The sequence below is a fragment of the Protopterus annectens genome, chromosome 4.part1 (genome assembly GCF_019279795.1).
Source record: "Protopterus annectens isolate FY-2018-M chromosome 4.part1, PAN1.0, whole genome shotgun sequence".
NCBI classification, from domain to species: domain Eukaryota; kingdom Metazoa; phylum Chordata; order Ceratodontiformes; family Protopteridae; genus Protopterus; species Protopterus annectens.
In genome coordinates this window covers 603,400,293-603,421,321 of record NC_056734.1, presented here as the reverse complement: position 1 = coordinate 603,421,321, position 21,029 = coordinate 603,400,293, and the positions used below count along the sequence as shown (strand labels likewise).

Genomic DNA, 21,029 nt, shown 5'->3' with positions numbered 1-21,029 from the left:
GTGGAATGTATCCTAATATGCTATTGTACCCATTTTCCATACTGTTTGTAGCAAACTTTGATATAATTAGAGGTACATTTGGAAATAGTCTGTTTTTTGATAGGACTGCCCAAATCATTAGATCTAATGGCTACAAACAACTGATGTGATTTCTTAAAATGTTTTGTCTTGTCCAACTAATACCAGAGATGCCTATGGATATCCAAAGTGTGAAGGGTCCTATTTTCCTTGTTTTGTGGTTTTGGGAAAAGAAAGGGAGATATATGAATAGATTCAGAGAGATCTCAGTAACCACCTTTGATATAAAGAATAAGTGTGATCTCAGGGATACTCTGTCAGGGTGAAATCCGAGGAAAGGTTCCATACACATAAGAGCTTGTAACTCAGCAATTCTCCTAGCTGAGGTGATGGCTACTAGGAAGGAATGCAGCTTTTAATAAGATGAAGTATTTAGTTTTGGAGAAGATGAAGCATTTAGAAGTACAGCAGCAAAGGATATGTGGGAAGAGACTAAACAAAAGATAATACAAAAACTCAGAAACTAAAAGTTTGTGTTTATGAATACGAACAGTAAGATACAAAAAGTGAAAAAGTTTTAGTCCCTTTAACTTTATATAAAGGTCAGGCATACTTTTATCATCCAGAGAAGTTATGGATAATTAATAAAGACTTGAAGGAATTTATCTGGGAGGGGAAGAGGACATGGGTCAGGTGGAATTAGTTAATCTGTCCAATAGAACAAGGTAGTTTAAAATTACCTGATTTGAAGGAATATTTCAGAGTTATACAGCTAAAGCTCGTAACACAAACAAAAGGTTATAACTTAAAATGGAAATGTATGACGATTAAGCAGAGGACATTTTAACAAACAGAGAGTGAGATTTAGAATGCAGATGCATAAAGAGAACAATAAGAACAACGAAGAATGTTGTATGCATAAAGTAGCGCAAAGTATTCTAAGAACTACGAAAAAATGAGAATGGGGAAAGGAATGACTACAATTAAGGATACAAAAATAGATAAGGCGCTGGAATTTACTAGAGGAATGAAGGTACTGGGAGCAAATAATTAGAGGGGGAAGGTAAGAGAGTGAAATGAGGCCAAGAAGGCGTTTCTACTACAGGCGAGAGACTGACTTCCCTACCAGGGAGTGATACCAGAATAATGGCAGAGAGAAAGGGGTGGGGAATCCTAAGTGAAAGACCTGCTCGGATGGAATTCTTAGTCGAATTTAAAACAGAAGCTGCTGTTAAAAATGGATCATTCATAGGGTATATAAATATAAGGATCAATTAGAGAGTGTAGAAACGATTGGGAAGTGAAACTAGAAAAACAATTTACAACAGAACAATGGGATCACATATGTATGGTTCCCAAGTATGCGACAAATTCTAAACGTTTTAGGATCTTTCCTTGGAAGTGTTTGCATAGGTATTTTTATACCCTAAGCAGACTTCAAAGATTTTTTCCTCAGGTAGACAGCAAATGTTGGAGGTGTGATATGGAAGAGAGAGAGAGATAACTGACGAGAGGTTTTTATGTCGTATAAAGAGTTAGTAGATTTTAAAAATTCCCTACAGAGTACTCTGTCAGAAATATTGGTTGAGCAAATAGTTTAATGACATGATTTTTTGAGCTGTGACACAGGATCTGACTTGCCTAGACATAGTAAGGACTTATCAAGTTTAATTCTGTTGATGGCCAAAAAAGCAATTACTAGAAAATGGAAATCAAAGTCTAAACCACCTGTATTTGACATATTGAACAATATAAAACAGATAAAACAACTGGAAAGGGGATTTTTGGAAATGGAAAGGAGCAAATTACCTAGAAGTAAGTAGAAATTGTGGGAACAATGCAAGCAGAATAATGTTCAAGAGGAGAAGTAGTGAGGGTTATGGGAGGGCAGAAATTCGGCAACTGATGTACTTTTGGACGGATTATAATTACAAAAAAAGATATGGGATGTATAATGTATGTAAATGGAAAATGTTAATATGGCCTGTTTTCCTTTCTGTTAATGTATGCTTGCCTGTATCTTAAGTGATAATTTAATAAATGTGTTTAAAACAATTAATGCAGTTTTCGAGTTAGAAACTTTACATCTCCAGTCACTGCTGGTTCAAAGTGTAGAAGAATAAGCATCTCCAAACAAAGTTAAAGTCCCAGGATGGAGCAGGTGCTTTTCTCTGGGGCCTAAGGTGGATGATGCATTTAAGGAACTGCTTTGACGTAGGATTAGAAAATAGAGGAGGGTGCATGGGTAGTTAAGCAAATATTGCAGAGATATGGATTTAAATAGAAGAAGAAAGTCCTTTAAATAGAGCTCAGCCAAGTAAAATGGCACCATAGGTAGTTTTGTTGACAAAGGTGGCTGGCCCTTGGCATGGCCCATACACAGAATCTCTTCCATTTTGAGAGATATAATTTCCTCTGTCTGGGCTTACTAGCCTCTTTCAGAATGACTAAGATGTCCTTGTCTAAAAACATTACCTGAGAGATAAGGATTAGATCATCTGTGTGGTTAGCCTCAGGGTGCTCAAACTGGGGTGTATTGTGGTTCCCCTGTTTATACCAACAGACCCAACTACTGCAAAAGCAGCCATTGCTGTGGTCAGCTTATAGTGTATAGTGGTGGGAAATGATGCTGCATTGATGAAAAGGGTGCAAACAGGATCATCTTTAGCTCTTCCACACTATTTTTTATTAATAATCTTGGGATGAGAGGTACGGGGAGGGAAGGCACAGAGAAACAGACCTGTCCATGGGAAGTAGTGGGCATCCATCCTGCAGGCCTTGCTGACTTTGACCCCTGTGCAATGCTTCTTTGTTGCCTGTTTACTTTGGAGACAGAAAGGTCTATTTCTAGCAAAGGATTACTATCAAAATCCTGACATTTGAAATAGTAAACTATCGTATCCATGATGCATTTAATCGACCTTATGCATATTAAGTAAGTCGGAACGTCGACACATAACATCAACACCATTTTTCGATATTAAAGTCGACAGTTACCTTATATGTAGATGCTTCATAATCCTTTGACATTCTTCCTGCTGCTCCTACCATGTTCAAGGAGGTGCCTGTCACGTAATTAACTTTCTGCCTTTTGATTGTAAACCTCTAGCACCACATCTTTGTGTAAGCTTTGTGAAAATATTCCTGTTCAGCATCCACTCATGAGGGGTCCGACACTCACCTGCTCAGGTATTCTGCCCAAATTTTTTTCTCTCCTGGCAGATAGTGTGCTATAAGATGTAGTCCCATTCCCTGAGGTGTAAGCCATAGCTGCATTGCTAGGCAGAAGACAGGATATGAGTGTGCACCTCCTTGGTTATGTACCACATAACTGTAGTTTTGTGTGTTTTTATCAAACGGGTACATTGTTTACATAATTTTTAAATGCAATCATGCCCCTGAATATTGCCAACATTTCCTGCTGATTGACATGGCTCTGGAGAATTGTAGACTCCCACTAGCCCTGCAAATTAAGGCTGCTGAAGTGAGCATCCACTGCTGTGTCTTGGGTGTCTGCGGTTATGACGTAATTTTCGGGTGAGTATTGAAAGGGAACACCCCCTGTTTTAAAGAAAGTTCTCCATTCACCTTTACATTTTTTTCAAGGATGGCAGAAGCTTCATCTTGTGGTTCAAAGGATGTTGTTGCAGGCACAAGTACATTTTTTTACGCACCACAGGTTTTTCTCATGTAAAGTCTAGCAAGGGAGGTTCATTACGATGCAGGATATCATGTACCCCAGATCCCTGAGGATCTTTCTGGCCATCACAGACACATGATGTAGCAAAGATTGGATGTATCGGGTCAGGAAATGTGTCTTATTTTATGGTAGGATGTTCATCTGCTTGTGTGCATCTAGAAGGGCTCCTAAAAAATCTGTTCTCTGGAAGGGAGCCAAATCTGACTTCTTTAATTGAGGGTGAGCCCCAGGCTTGAGAATCAGTCCCTGGTTATGTGGAGACATGCTTCTAGTTCCTTCAAAGATTATGCCTGATTTAGACAATCATCTAGATGGGGTAAATGTGGATGCCCTTTGCCCTGCAATACTCGTCTACTGGAGACAGACAGTTTCTAAAGACACTGGGAACAGTAAACAGACCAAAGGGCAGGGCACAGAATTGATGATGCTTCCCACCTGCACTGAGGTGCAGGTACCAGGTCTATATCAAATCAGCGAAAATGCAGTTCAGGGAATGGCATTTTCAGTGCACTTACATCGAACATGCCATTCGTTGAACTGTTCATACTGAGATCACTGTACAGTGAAGATCAGACAATTTGCTCTTTCTTCACTGTAGTGCGATCTCAGAGTTGGTAAATATAATTAGCGGGGGGTGTGGGGGACAAGCTCCCCACAACAGTGGAATTCGATGAATGGCATTTCTGATGAAATGGCACTGGTCAGTGAGGGTCTTCGATGATTATAGACCTGGAGGTACCTCCTATGAGTTCTTTATATGGGGATATGGAGGTAAGAGTTGTTTAGGCTTTGGGTAACAATGTAAGCCTGGGAAGAAAGCATGGATACAAGTTTTAGTAAAGTTAACATTTTGAATTTGGTGACTCCTACTGAACCTGTTTAGCAGAACTAAGTCTAGAATTGGTCTCCAGGTACCTTCTGTTTTTGGTACTAGGAAACAGAAGCATAGTTGGTTGAACCAGTGCCCCGACACCCTCTGCTCAAATGAAGATCAAAAAGAAAAAAAAGCACTTCAGTGTAATAACCCAATCTGCACATTATCCTCTCCCAGCTCTTCCACTGAACAACACAAAAAAAAATAGACGTTCCCTTCTATTGTCACACCAACCAGGTGCCCGGCCAGATGCATGACACACCCCCTTCCTCCTGTTCCAGCCATTCACGCTTCTGGTTTAGTTAAAAACATTTCAGCATTTTAAAGTGTCACAAACTGCTTGATACAAATGAAGCAAACTGTTGCCATAGTTTATACCCTGTCTGCTCAGAGTTTTTTTTTTTAATTTTAAACTGTAGCAAACTGCTTGATGCAATGTAGCAAGGAGGTGCTACAGTTTAGATCAAACATGAAGTGGTACAGTGCTCCAGTGCTCAATTTTTTAACAAGAAATATCTTTATTAAATTATCATATATGACATATCAATCATATTTATATAAAAGAAAATAAATCATAGTGATGCAATCTCAGTTGCAAGCATTATACATTAGAAACTTTGCCGATACAATTGTAGCTGTAAGCATTACACATCACTTTTAATATATCCAGTCACTGTCAGTCAGCCATTACATAGTTCATTCAAATCTTGCCTTCTTTTAAACTTTGTTCCTCCTCTGTATGTATTGATCCCACATTTCCCATTTTTTCCTCTGTAATTTTCCCCTACCCTTTTCTAAAGATCTCAGTCCCAGTTGTTTCATCTCTGTTACTATCTTTGCTACTTCTAGTAAAGTTGGTTTAGACTTTGGTTTTCATTTTCTAGTAATTGCATTTTTGGCAGCCACCATAATTAGACTCAGCAAGGCCTAGGCAATTCCGATTCTGTACCATAGCTCAAAAAATAATTTCCCTAGTTACTCGAATTTGCTTACCCAGCATCTCCAACACAGCAGTCTGCAAAGAATCTTTTAATTGTGCCAACTCATTACACTCCCTGAAAATATGTTCTCAATTACCTGTTTCTTCCCCATCACACTTTCAACATTTGCTGTCTACCTGAGGAAAAATTCTCGGGACTCTACTTGGGGTACAAAAATAGGTATGTAAACACTTCCAAGCAAAGATCCTAAATCTATATTTTGTTCCATATTTCAGAGACATACATATATCTCCATTGTTTTTTTTTTGTGAGCTGCTTATCCAATCTCTGTTCTCAATCCTTCCTAACCTCCTGTGATTGAGTCTTATAGTTATCATACAATATTTTATATGTTCTACTAATTATTCCTTTCTTAACGGCAGCTTCTGTTCTTTTTGTTCTAGATTCTACTAAAACTCTGCCAGTGCTGCTCTTCCATTTAGGACCACCCCCTATTTCTTTCTCTTTGCCTATACTCTGACATCAATCCTTGATGGGGAAGGCAATCTCTAACTAGCAGTCTGAATAAGCTCTTGGTGTTTTCCCATTCTATTACGTTCCCTCTCTAGTTATTTGCTCCCAATACCTTGGTTCTTTTGCCAGTTTTCTCCAATATGTTCCAGCCTCCTCTTGCCTACTGCCTGTATTTCTAATTGCAATCATCCCTATTGGCAGAATCTCCATTTTCTATTCCTGTGTCGGCTTAGCTCTTAGAATACTTTCTGCTACTTTATGAATATAATATTCTGTGTAATTGGTGTTCTTAAAGGTCTGCATCCAAAATTCCAGTCTCTCCTTGTTTCTCGACCTTCCACCCTGTTTCATCATCATTCCTTTCCACTTTGGATTATAGGTTTTTGCTTGTGCTACATATAAGGAGCCTTAACTGTGTTGCTCTGAAATGCCCAGTTAACTCAGGTAATCCCAATCTGCATTGTTCTACTAGAAGAAAAAGCTTATCCCACTGGACTCTTGCTGTCTTCCCCTCCAAGATAAAATCCCATAGCTCTTTTTTAATTGCTATCCATGATTCCTCCTCTGGTTGATAAAAATATGCCTGACCTGTGTATAAGACTAAAGGGAATAAAACATTTTAACTGCTTGTATCTTACAATTGATAACAATATAACACAGCTTCCATTTTCAAACTTTTTGTATTATCTTTTGTTTAGTCTCTTCCCAGATTTTACAGCATTCAGGTTTGAGTGCAATGCAAAAGCCAGTATTCCATTAATGAAAGAACAGTATCAGCTGGTTGTGCCCCCAACACTTTGCTCCCAGGGCAGTTGCCCTTGCGCCCTGATCTAGCTATGCTACTGCCAGAAAAAGCCTTGAAAAGTACCCCATGCCTCTTCCTTGCTTGGGAACTGGTTCTGTGGATCCCTGGTCTAGTAAGAGACAGACCTGTAAATTAACCTCTCTAAGGTGACCATTTTGAACTTAGGGGATGCTTGCATGTCTTGGGAGAGAGGCAAACTGTATCTGTCCTGGGTAATGTGTAGCCATCTGTACAGAAACAGGAAAAGTCTGACTCCTAGTCTTGAAGGTGAAGGGAGGGAGGGATGGGGTTGGGGTGTGTCTTGTAGGGGGGACAGGGAGTGACCTGGCTGAGTCATGACTGCTTCCTGGCAGGTCCCTGGGGTAGGGATCCAGTAGGGCTGGTACCTTGATCTGCTTGCCACTTTTTTTCTCTCTTGCCTGTCTCTCCTCACCCTCATTCATCATTGCCTACACCGGTGGCAGGAAAGGGCCAAGGTTTGGAGGGACAGTTCCTACAAAACCTCAGTGGCTGAACCTGCAAAAAAAGTACTTTGCATTCTCCAGGGATTAAGAACTTTTCTTCAGTTTTTTAAAAATAGCTTGAGCCTTGGCTCCAAACAGAAACTCCTTGTTAAAGGGAGCATCCAAAAGTTTGGATTTAACATGCTTAGGAAGGGCATGTTTCCTTAAAGTATGCCTCCTAAATACTGACCCAGAAGCATTCACTCTGCTAGATACTTCTAAAGCATCAAAGCCACAAAGAAAGAAATGTTTTGTAACTGAAAGCAGTTGCAGAGATCTAACAATTCTTTATCAAGAGCTCTGTCATCCATTGCTGCCAGCTTGTCCTTCATTTGGTCCAGGAGAGTCTTCTGGAATTTAATCATAAAGAACTGGCAAGTGAAAGTACTCATGGTAAGAGTGTCAGAAGTGTAGACTTTCTTGCCAAACTTGTCTAGGGCCCTAACTTCTTTCTCACTTGCAAGGGGTTTCTAGATGTTCTGCCTTTGGCTCCCTTGTGAACTGTAAACACCACCTCAAGGTCCGCCACTGGGTTCTTAAAAAGGTGTCTGTGAGAATCCAGACCCCTATAGAAATGGCCTGGCTTCCTAGAAGTAGGTGTTCGAGAGTCAGGTTGCAGGGAAAGGTTCAGAATAATATGATGCCATTATTCTTACTTAGAAACCTACCAACTGCAGGACAGCTAAAACCTCTCTGTCTTGGTGACCTAAACATACAGCTTTCCCATATCAGGCATGTTGGATAAATACGTAGCAGCTTTCCACCCAGTGCATTCTAAAGAATGGAACAAAGTATGTACCGGACATTAATGATCTAGAAAAATATCTTAAATGAACAGGAATCAGCATAACCTTGAATGAATGAATGTAGCATTCTAAGGTGCTCTACTGAAACGTTGACCTGCACAGGCATTGATATCTCTTGTAGCCATAAAAGAATGACCCCATCTTCACCCACACTGCAATCACAAAAACATCCTTTAAAGAAGTTTAACATAAAACGTGAAGACCTGATCTATAGATAATTAGATATGATATGTCAGTTTTAAATTTTACACGTAAGAGTTTGCATTTTGCTTTACATCATTGTGTTGACTTTTACTAACTTTATAGTCTTATAAAAAATACAGATTTTTGAATGTATTTTATGTTTAAACTGACATATGTTAAGAAAGTTCATTGTTCTTAAACATGCTGCGGCATGCACATCTGGAACCATTAAGAGTGTGTGTGTGTGTGTGTGTGTGTGTGTGTGTGTGTGTGTGTGTGTACACACACACACACACACACACACACACACAGATAGAGAGAGAAAACTTCTCATTTGAGGAAGTCTTATTTATTAAAGTCATGACACTTTACATTACTATTTTTTAGTTTTTGTTTTACACAGACAGACTCAGGCTGTCAGTGACAAAACTCATCCTACAAGCCATGATAATTATTACACAATTAGGCCACTACAGAAATTTAGTCTATTAAATATGTTATTCATTATGGTGATACAGGGCAGCCACTGTGGTGCAGCGGTTAGTGTTGTTGCCTCAGAGTAAGAGGTTCTCTGGTTCGATCCTCAGCTGGGGTGCCTTCTTTGCAAAGTCTGCATGTCCTCCCTGTGGTCGCGTCAGTTTCCTCTGGGTGCTCCGGGTTCCTCCCACATCCCAAAGACATGCTGTAGGTGGATTAGACACTCTAAATTGGCCCTAGGCGTGAGTGTGTGCATGTGTGTGCCTTCCGTGGAAGGTTGGGCGCCAGGCTGGCAACTTGACACCGTAAAACTCTACTGCCAATCATGAGTGGACAGGTGATCCGCTGTGGCAACCTCTAACCGGGAAAAGCAGAAAAAACAACATTTATCATGGTGATACAAAAATACATCCTTTTAAATGTCCCATTAACTGTCCCAGCAATGTAAATGACAAGCTACTGTACTATGGTAAATCTCTCCTAACAATCATCACAGATATCCTAACAATGAAAACCACCTGAGAGAATTTCAAGGCACTAGTCAAATCCCCCAAGCAGGCTAACTTTGTTGAAATACTTGATTTTCTGCTTTGGATTTCCTTGCCCCAGGTATGCCCAGTTATCACTATAACTGTAACAGGACCACGTTGACAGTTTGTGCTCTACCTGGTTGGGTGGACAGTTCTCATTACACCTGTACTAACAACAGGAACAATGCTTTGTAATGCAGTTATCCTTGCTTACTATATGGTACTGCCAAATATTAGATTGCTCTTGAAAGTAAATTGCACCATGGTTACTAAAGAAAAGCTGATAGGAAACTACACTGCTTTTCAAATAAAGCTTGGTACCGACAGTACATGTTACAAAATGGGACATGTCAGTAAGGTATGTACCTTTCACAAAATGAAAATGTTGTCTTTGTTCAACTCTTGATCTCATCAGAAATGCTTTACACTGGAAAAAAAGTGAGTGAATGTGTGATGCTGCTCAATTGTGCAGGCTCATACCTACGCTGAGATGAAAATGTACTATTTTTTATGGAAAGGTAAATCTTATTTAAGACAACTGGAAAATTCCTTGCTCTTTCATTACAGTAAAAGAAAAGACTTTTTGTAAGGAGAACTGAAAGGTTTCCTACTTCTTGCAGCATCTTCCGGTTAAGATAAACATTCTGAGGTTGTGGTATGAGCACTTAAACTTTACTACCTGTGTTCGAATTGGAATATTCTGTGACAGGCAGCAGGAGATTCACACTGTCTACAGCCTCTTATGTGGTATTACTAGGGAAGAACCTAGTTCTTGTAACTGCTACTTCCTTGGGAGATTGAATTAGGCAAATTCAGAAGGGTTCACTGCAAGGGAAGATTTCCTAATCCCAAGATACAATGGTGGCAGGGTTGTTAAACACATAAAAATTTGGATACATTTGTACTAATATTTTTGAAAAAAAAAAGTTTTGTATTACAAAGTTAGATGCATTAAACTGGAATAATAATCTAGGTAATATATTCATCTTATTAACAGCAACTTTCGATAATAATGGGGGTTTAAGCTTATTCCATCTGAGAATATCTTGCTCAATAGTTGTCCATAAATACATTGGATTCTCTTGGTAAAACAGGTTGGGATAGGTTTGGATCAGGATAGAAAGTTATGCCTAGTTATTTTAATGAACTATTTATCTTAATTTTAGTCTCTGGAAAATAGTTCATTAAATTATAGTTTAAAGTTAAGGGAAACAGGAGGATTTAGTCAGACTTAATTTGTAATTAGAGAATTTTGAGAATATATTAATAAAGTGTAGAATTGTTGGTTAACTCAGTGTTGGATAAGATGAAGTAGAGGTTTAAATCATCAGCAAAATCCATCAGTGGAATCAGTGTACTGTGGATTTCTGGTATACAATGAAAAGTTTTTGCAATAGAAGAAGGAATACAGGCTCTAATATAAGACTGGCATCCTTGTCTTCTTCCACTGATAAGCTTTATTGGAGGGAAAATATTCTTATTAGCATGTAAGGATGCATGAGCATTAGTGTATAGAATTCTAATCCAATTAATAACAATTTGCAGTAGGCCAAAGTGAGACATAACTGAAAAAATGAAATCCAGGTTGAGTCTATCAAAAGCTTTAAAAGTGTCAAGTGCAAGTGGGAAAAATGAATTACTGAATTGTTTAGAAAGTGTAATCAAGGTATCTAGTGTTAACGTATGGTCGCAAGTTTGCCTACTTTGTATAAATCCCGATTGATTAGGAGAAACTATGATTGGTACTATAGTTTTCAGCCTGTTAGCCAACAATGAAGTGAATATTTTGATATCTACATTAATAAGATACTGGTCTGTAAGTTAATGGATTATTAGCATCACAGTTTGCTTATGGAATAAAATTGTTTCAGAGTTATTAAGGTACAAGTCTGAAATACCATTGTCTTTTTATGTAATTAAACATGTGCAATACTTTTGCCGCAAAAGTTTTATAAAATTCTGCTATGATATCATATGATCCAAAGGATTTACCAGCTTTGAGACTACTAATTGCTTGCAAGACTTCTTGCTGAGTAAACAATGCTGTTAGAAGATTCTGCTGACTTGAATTTTTTTTTTTGGGAAAATTCTAGTTGATTTAAATATTGCAAGTAAAAAGTGACTTCTCACCACCAAAAATAAAAACTTTAGAACCTTCAGACCACAACATCTCACAGCACCAAATCAGGTGAGACAAGGAAATTGTTGCAAGCAAAATTCCAAACTTTATTGTAACGGTTAAGCGCTTTCTTCTCCTTCAAGAGACTTCATCAGAACAAATTGCACTATAAACCCAACCCTTAAATACCCTTACTTAATGATGTCACATGATTGAGTAATTACGCTTTAAAAACATACTACCAAATTTATGAATAAAGTTAATAAAATTGGTTAATAAATAAATAAATAAAACACACCCATATTTAAATACATACGACAAACGTATTAAAACATCTCATATACCAATACCCTAAAAAGAAATCCAACAATTTGTTCTTCCCGAAGAAGAACTGTGACTTTGAAAGCGCTTACTGTTTTTTTGCTGCAAATAACAGTGAAGTTGCTTTAAGCCGTGGTTGGGAAACTTTTCATTCTCTACTGTTTGATTTAAATATTGGTCTTATTCCTGTGAAACAGATGAAAGTTTATGTTTACCATATCCGTGCACTAATGAATCTTGATGTGTTTACTGAAAGAGATTACAAGCACCATGACGCGCGGAAATGAGGATACTAAAAATGGAAGGGGCAACCAATTGAAAGATATGGTTATTCAAACTTTTAATGAAAATCAAAATGACAAACACATCATGCAGCTAATTTGGTTGGATAGGATAAAAATAGTTCTTGGAGCCCAAATTATAGTGGATGAAGTTAGAACAGAGGTAACAATATGACCCGATATGAAAAGGGTAAAAAAATGTTACAGGAAATGCAGAAAGACAAGCTTTTCTCAAAAAAGTGAAGCCAGGTAAGGCTCAATGAGATAAAATGTGAATTCTCTAAGTAGGGGGGAGATTTGTAGAGGATAAATAAAGAAAGAATGGTCAAACACATTGTACAGTTATTCAAGGAAAGCAAAGAAAGGAATGACGGCCTACTGATATAGTTCTAGGCCTCCAGACACACTTGGGTAAAATGATGAGTAACTGGAGTAGCACAGTAAGAGGGAGAGGGGAGAGGGGGTTTAGTTAAGAGACATCTGACCTTGCAGGAGCAGACTGAAGAGATTCCAAGTCCCAGATGACAGAGTGAGAGCTAACTCAATTCTTAGACCATGAGGGACTCAGCCAACTCCTGTGGGAATCTACCGTAAGGAACAGTCTTACACAAGGTGGATTAAGGTAGCATTAGTAAACAGTGATTATGCCACTGTCTGTTTTAGAGTGTGCTTGTGGGAGGGCATACAAAAGATGATGATGTGGGATTTCAGGGGAGTGGATTATGGGGGTGGAGAGAAGGTCAAAGATAAGTTAGGGGAATCGGAACAAGCTATGGAAAGGGGTCCTGAATGCAGCAGTACTCTCGACTACTGACAAGTGTTTAAAGAAGTTGCTAAAAAAAAAAAAGCAAAAAGTAGAAAAAGCCAATGTAGCGAGAAAGAAAGGCGAGTCTAGCAATAATGGCAAAACACAGTGCAAGCAAGATGTGAAAGGGTGAAGAGGCAAAGTAAAAAGGGGCAATGAGAAAGGTGATAAAATGAGATGAGGGCAACAAAGGCACACGCTGAAAATGGTTTACCAGAAGGGGTCAAGAGGGAGAACAAAGGCTTCCAGGGACAGAATTGGCCAGCCTAAGCAAAGTTGTGAAGGAGTTAAAACAAAAAATGACTGGAGGAAAAAAGTACACCCAATGAATGAATACTTTGCTCAAGTCATTACAAAGGAAAGCAAGGGATGTGTCATACTGTGAGGGGGGTACAGCAGAGGGGAGAGACAGTAGTGAGCCCAAAGCAGGATAAAAAGGGAGGGGGGCTGAGGCGACAATGACTTCCTGAGGAATAATACAGCACAGCAAATCAGTGGGTTGTCCAAATATCTGGTCACTATGTTAGTAGATATCCTGGATAGAGCATTTAAACAGATCACTGGTCACTGCAGAAATGCCTGGGGACTTGAAGGCAACAACTGTGGTATCCATGTATGTATGTGCTGGAGTAGGAAAACTTGTGTGAACTACAAGCCTGTTAGCCAAACTGCAATGGCAGGGAAAGCTGGGAGAGAATCATCGGACAAGGATTTTCAGGACCATAAATAACATAAGTATCCGGCATAAAGAAGCAGCTAAGCAAGACTGATCCTGTTTTATTATTTGGTTGTAGGAAAACTGAACAAGGAAATACCATTAGATGTGGCACAGTCTTTCTTCGGTAAGGCTTTGGATGTAGTTCAGCACAAGAAACTGCTAGAAAAGGTGTGCATGCATGTCTGTGTGTGTGCGTGCGTGTGTGTGTGTGGGGGGGGGTAGTAAGATCAAGACTAACAAAGTGAACCGCTGCACAGACAAATTATATAACTTAGTAGACTGTGGTAAGAGACATTATCATGAATATGGAAAGTGACCACTGGAGTAGAGTATGAGTCAGTCCTCAGCATGTTAATCTCAGACACATATTTGAAAATACAGAACAGGCTCTCCCTCTTTAGTGACAACACAAAGTTATGGGCAGCAGTGAAGGATGCAGAAAGAGAAACATAAGGAAAGGTTGACCAAGTGGGCACAAATGCAACAGCTGAGCCCCAGTGCACACTTACTTACAGAACTGCAATTGGGCCATGGTGACCCTGATGAGAAGTATCTACTGAGATGAACAGAACTAATAACAATTACATCTGGACTGGACCATAAGAGCCACAGTGAGAGGACAGGGGTAGCAACTAAATGAATACAGGATTTATCCTTATGGAATGAGACTCCAGGACAAAAAGGCACCTTAAGTACAGTGTACAATTGTAGAGACCATACAAGCTGCTAGAAGTCATCTAAGGAAAAGCCACCAAAAGGGTACATATGGAGAGAGAAAGGATATGACTAGAAACTAGAGGAACTAAAGCTCTCCTCACCCAATATCATGACAGGAACAGATGCAGAACAAGAAATGACTGCATAACTTGGCAGACATGAAAAGGCTGACCCAAAAAGGGAAGCAGAAAGGCAGGAAAGGGCAAAGGCAACAGAGTTCATGGACTGATTACTCTCTAGATCTGCTATAGAATATCTTTACCACGAGTGTTGTAGGCCCACAGAATGTACTATAAGAATCGATGGTGAAGGGGGAATCTACAAACGCACAGAGCAGATGGAGTTCAGTTGAGAGGGAAGATAAATGACGGGCTGTAGAATGTTGAATTCATTTAAACAGAATGTGATAGGTTTAATGCCAAATTTGGCTGTCAAGCAAATACGCAACACTTAAATATATTTTATCTAGTTCAAAAGTGTTAACAATAAAATGCTTAAAGTTATACTGAAATGTAAAACCCCAAGGGTGGAATATTTCCACGGATGGAGTTGTCCTTTAGAAGATTCATATAATATGAGGATCAGCTACCAAAAATTACACAACTTGAGATTTACACTGACTGTTGCAAATTTCAAATCTGTATGTACTGTATGATTTCATGATAACTACAAAAGCAAATGCCTTGCTGGAATGTAATGAAGAGCACCACGGAGACACATGATGTTATTATTTTTGACCCCCCCCCCCGCATCATTATAAAATTAGCAGAGTGCACCTACACAGATGAAATGCAGTTGTCTGTACACTGTATTTCAGCTATACTGCTGCTGTTGCGTGATGAATCCTTCAGAGTGGCAGTGCTTACGTTACAAGCATCATCAAGCAGTATATAGTGCATACACTTTGCTAGCATACAGTTTATAGCACGCACACTTTGCTAGCATACAGTTTATAGCACGCACACTTTGCATACAGTTTATAGTGCGCACACTTTGCTAGCATACACTAACAGTTTAGTAACAGGTACTGCTCCCTAAACCAATGTTTTCAACATGCTTCACTGGAACAGCTAACTCAGCTGGGATATCTGTACTTCTCAGATCTTGGGTGACCCTGAAATTAGAATATACAAAAGTGGGGAGCAGCAGCAGCGCTACCTCTGCTTCAGGGCTAATTAAACTATTAAAATGTTTGCTATGTATTTTGATGAGACATGTACAAATTATTTTTGGATACATACACATTTCTGTGTGTGTGAAAACGATATAATTAATATAACCTGAACAATTAAGGATGAAGAACACAGTAGGGTGATGAGAACTACCGCCATCTTTTCTATTAAGTGTCCTGGGAAACTGCAACACCTATATAAAAGTTCTAATTGCTAGAAGTTGCAGAAATGGATTTTAAAATAGGTCAGTGGCTTTCTAATTGTGTGAAACAAGCACAATGCTAATCCTCTATATCTCTGCTGCTTGACTGCATGGGCAGTTGTGAAACTACCTGCTTTCAGAATCGACGCTTCAACAATCAGAGTTCAGGAAGCTGTGATTCAAAGGTCAGTGCATGACACTTATATTTCAGTTCTGTTTCTTAAAATATAAATGTGAAATATGATGATCAGTTAAATTTTAGATGCAGATGCATTTAAGAGACATCAAGTGAAAATAGTAAATCCTCCTAAACCTTTTTGACTTCTGCACATGAGAACAATGCCAGATATCAGAAACAGGTGGACATTTAAGTTATATTAGAACAAGAGGAAAAGTATATTAAAATGAAACATCATTGATTCCACTACCTTAATAAAAATAAAAACAGAAGTGTTTTTGGTTAAGTTTACTGTAAGTAAATTATGTATTTCTCTAAACAACATTATTGTTATATAACAATTTCATTAAGGTGTTTCATACAAATGAAGATTTATCATTTCTACGCTACTTCCAAGAACTCATTTTCCAAGGTACCTGAAGTAAACTGCACCTGACATCATGACTGACATCACTTTGCCCTGTAAAGCTATGCTACTTCCTTGGGTGTTGTGACTCACTAACCTCTAAATACTCCAGCTATTTCTGTCAGAACTGATTTTTTGATTTTTTCTCTGCCACGAAGGTGAAACAGACATGTTAATTTTTTGCTTTCTATAACTTCTGCCCTTGTGAAGGCAAACCCTATCACATCCAGTTTTCAGACATGTTACCTTCCACGCATTATTCCCTCAGTGGTAGTTATTCGCATTATTAGTTCTCTTTAATCAGGTCACTGGGAATTCTGGTGTGAGTATCATTCATTTTGACTGCCTTTTCCAACATTGGATTCTAAAGCATTTCTTCTATGGGAGAACCAGAATCTACTCTTTATAGTTTAAGTACTTGGGAGCATATTCTTTTCTTTGTAAATTCTGAGCAGACATACTAAGTTCTTATCCCTTACATTCACCATCACTTTTTTGTCTACTTCAACATTAGGTATCAACGTACTCTCTTCCCTTCCATCCCTCAATAACCGTTCTAGGCTATTCTCCTAAAAAAGTTTGTTGTTTCCCTCTTCAGTGGAACTGAGAATTTTTTCATTCAGTTTCTGTCTTTGCTGTTTTTTGTCACCTTCCCTCGCTCTTTTTGCTACAGCTAATACTAAAATTGGTTCGAGGTTAGCTGTGCTTCCCCATACTTAATAAACGCTCTATGGTCCTATCAGCTAAATCCACTTCTTATGAGAATCTCACTGACTTCAATCAAGGAGCTATGCATTTACCATTAAATTTAATCTCTTAACAGAAACGACCACAGCCTTCAATGACAGGTGTTTGAGAAAGTACTTGCATAAATGCTTTGTGCAAAGTACAGTACAACGCTTGCAGCTGTAAATGTGTAACACTATTACTGGAGGGAACTTATAAAAGGAAAAACTGTGACTTGCAAATACGGTCAGCACTATTTAGCTCTAAAGCAAAAGTTAAATCATCTACTCACCTGAAACCCAAATAAGTAGGAACAGAAAAATGCATAACAACCAAAGTTTTGGTTGGTAGATGGACAGTGCAAGATCAGGGGAAATTCCATCATACTTTCCTATACTCACCAATGACAAAAACTGGCATGAAGGCACCGCATGGTACTGGAATAGTGGTCGCCAAAGCAGACATCCAAAACTGCAAGAGAGAGAAGAAATCTTTGCATTAACGAATTCTATGGGAGATACTGAGTACACTGAACTTATGACAACCATCTAATAAAAAGAAAAGTTTGTACATGAGATGCAAGAACTGAGTCTAGCAGCATGCACAAATATGCATCAGATCAATGAATATCCTGCTCACTTAATTTAGCTGAAAAGAAACAGCTAACAACGAAAGGAACACATGTTAAGATCCTGAAAAAATGAGTACCTTTCCTAAGGACGCTTTAGGAAAACAGACAGCACATCATTGTTGGATTTCTATCACTATGTTAGGAAGTTATTTCTATACTCCAGTATGCTCACCTGGTTCAAAACTGGAAAGGAAGAATGCTTGTCTCTGATGCAAGGGCCATAGGTAACAACCCAAATGATAGCAGGAAGGGAATCAAGCAGTTAACAGTCAGCTCTCCTATGAAGAATAGGTACTGCAGTACATGCATTTTACAGGAGATTAGATGTAAAGTACCACATTGTCCACTCTAGAATGATGGATAAACGGGCAGTACAGGTCCCAGGTGCTGGAATGCGAAGTAATATAATGTAACAGCATCACTACAGGATTGTTCATTTGGCCCAAAGAATGACTGGTACTTGGCTGATCTATACCTCATCTTCACTGTAACAACCTAATCAGAAAGACAGGAGCCTTTTTACCCTTGATGGAAAATACTCCATGAAGGATCTGGAATAACATCCAAATAATGAAATGGAATATAGACAATTTTGTAAGCTTACTTTTTTCCCATGATCTGTTAACTAATGACTTCATTAAGTAAAAACAGGTCTTTTTCAAGACTCCAGATGGACTATCTAGTTTATGGACTTGTTAGTGCTGACTAGCTAGGACAAAATCAATTAGCAGCTTCATTTGAACTAAATTGAAACACATTCATTTTTTTTTTTTTTGGAGTTTTTGGTTCCAACATAATGACAACAGCCCAGTGGCTGTGTGTACTGCTCAACAGTCCCCATTATGATTGACATAATAGGGGGTCTATATCATCAGCTTGAGAGCTTAAAAGTGTGAATGCTCTTTTATCGAGCTTTAAATATCAAAGCCACTAAATAGCGAAAACACGGAAAAGCGATTTCTTTACCAGGGGAAAAAAAAAATCGCTGGGCCATTTTTGTGACTTTGCCATTTCCTCCACGGTGGTGCGATCTCAGAGCTGGTATATTTAAGTAGGTGGGGGGGGGGGGGGGCAAAGCCACCCTCCACTTTATTTTGTGTTTGTTTAGATTTTTTTATCGCTGTTTCGTTTTTCGCTATTTAGTGGTTTCGATGTTTACAGTTCTATAAAAGAGCATTCACTCTTTTAAGCTTTCGAGGTTATAACATAGACCCCATAAATAGGACGTGTTTCTCAGAGAATTCCCATTCTCAGGAACAAGTTCCCTATCCATGTGAAGCAGAGTTCCTCCGTATCCCTATTTAAGCACAACCTGGTCAAATGTATGGGTAATCAAAAATTCACCCTAGTCCTGCTCTAATAGACAGAGGTAGTCAGTAAACCATCCCTTATATAACTCAAATTTGTGGGTCACATTTGCTTTGTATGGCTGGGCTTATAAGGGCCCTAGTGGTCATTAGCCTAGTATATACCTAAGAACATAGGAACTGTACAATAAACAACTCAATCACACTTCACCAGCTTTTGCAAATGATTCCACAATAAGCTTCAAATTAATGGCATCCAGACAAACGTCATATTATTCACTACAGCTTAAAAAATGACTTCACTGCTTCCTTTAATTTTAACACATTTAAAAGGGAATCACTTACCAAATGTCAAGCAGCAAAATATCTTGGTCTAACATTAGACACCTTATTGAACTTCAATATGCACACAGAAAACCTTACCAACAAGCTAATGACTCAACTACAACTACTTTATCCTCTCCTGCGCATTCTCTCCCCATAAACAAGGATGGCCTTAGCCAACTTTCATTCAGAGAAAAAAAACACAAAAATTTAAAGTGACCACTAATTCGAACAGCCTCCATTGCACCTTATGTGAAAAAGCCTACTGGCTGCCTATTACTAAAACAACCACCTTTCTCCTCAATGTTCTAATTTATAAAATCCTACATGTTGGCTACTGTCCACCTTTCAAGTGGTTACTTTTAATCAGAGAACAGAGGAACTCCCTTATGAATGCCCATATCAATGCACTGTCTTTAGTCAGACCTAGATTTATAATAGCCATAGTTGAAAAAGCACTTTCCACATTAGAACCATCTATATGGAAACCAGCTAACTACAGACATAAAACCTCGGTAGTTTTCAAACAATTAAAAACACCTTACACAATACTTGGAAAATAAAATGAAGTGCACCTATTGTAGCTACTCAGATTAGTTTTCCAGCTTATAACAGTAGGTATGCACATTTAAATGAATGTTTTCTTTGTAAACAGTACACACATTTAATCCGAAATGTGTTTCATATTTCCACTTGTATATATTTTAAATTTGTCAGTATTATTTCATATGTTACAAACTTGACTATTATTCAACAAATTGTCTACTGTACTCCTGTATTTGGGTAGTGGCTGAAACGGGTCTAGAGACCATCCCAACTCCTAGATTACAAAACTGAAAATAAATAACAGGTGACCTCTTCTGCCCTCCTACAGAACAGATAAATCATCAGTTGTTTCAGTCCTCTAACCACCACTGTGCCTCCAGCTCTCAGGCTGTCAATCTCAGTTTTCACACACCAATGTGTCTGACCCCTATTTTCATTTTTAATTTTCCAGCCAAATTATGAGCTTTCCAAATATTAATCATTTAGTTTGGAAATAAACAAATCCTTTTGTGGATTCAGATAAAACAAGCAGGGGGATTCAATACAACCTACACGGTGTTTTTTCACCGTGTTTGCTTCGTGGCACAATGCGCACATGGCCGCAGAAACATTTGAATTCAGTAAGTGCAGTGTAGATGTGTGCATCCCTGTGGAAAACAGTTAAACACCGTGGCATGCTAACTGCTACATAAACAGCTAACAGCATGCTAATCAACTGGTGGAGCAAATCAACAAGGTAGAAAGCAACTGTGGATCAAACACGGTAGAAAGCAACTGTGGATCAAATCAACAAGGTAGAAAACAACTGTGGATCAAATCAATAAGGTAGAAAGCAACTGTGGATCAAATCAACAAGGTAGAAAGCAACTGTGGATCAAATCAATAAGGTAGAAAACAACTGGGGATCAAATCAACAAGGTAGAAAGCAACTGTGGATCAAATCAACACGGTAGAAAGAAACTGTGGATCAAATCAACAAGGTAGAAAGCAACTGTGGATCAAATCAACAAGGTAGAAAACAACTGTGGATCAAATCAATAAGGTAGAAAACAACTGTGGATCAAATCAACAAGGTAGAAAGCAACTGTGGATCAAATCAATAAGGTAGAAAACAACTGGGGATCAAATCAACAAGGTAGAAAGCAACTGGGGATCAAATCAACAGGGTAGAAAGCAACTGTGTAAACTCCATTCAGGTGCTCCACCTGTATTCCAAAACCTCTGGA

At 38.6% G+C, this 21,029-nt stretch overlaps 1 protein-coding gene across 1 annotated transcript in view; it reads right to left on the bottom strand.

Moving 5' to 3' along the window:
• CLCN2 (chloride voltage-gated channel 2) overlaps positions 1-21,029 on the bottom strand; it is a 2,181,634-nt gene that overhangs the window by 1,047,965 nt on the left and 1,112,640 nt on the right. Inside the window, 1 exon segment of the mRNA XM_044070805.1 lies at positions 17,397-17,466. Within this exon segment, the coding sequence (XP_043926740.1) occupies positions 17,397-17,466 (70 nt within the window).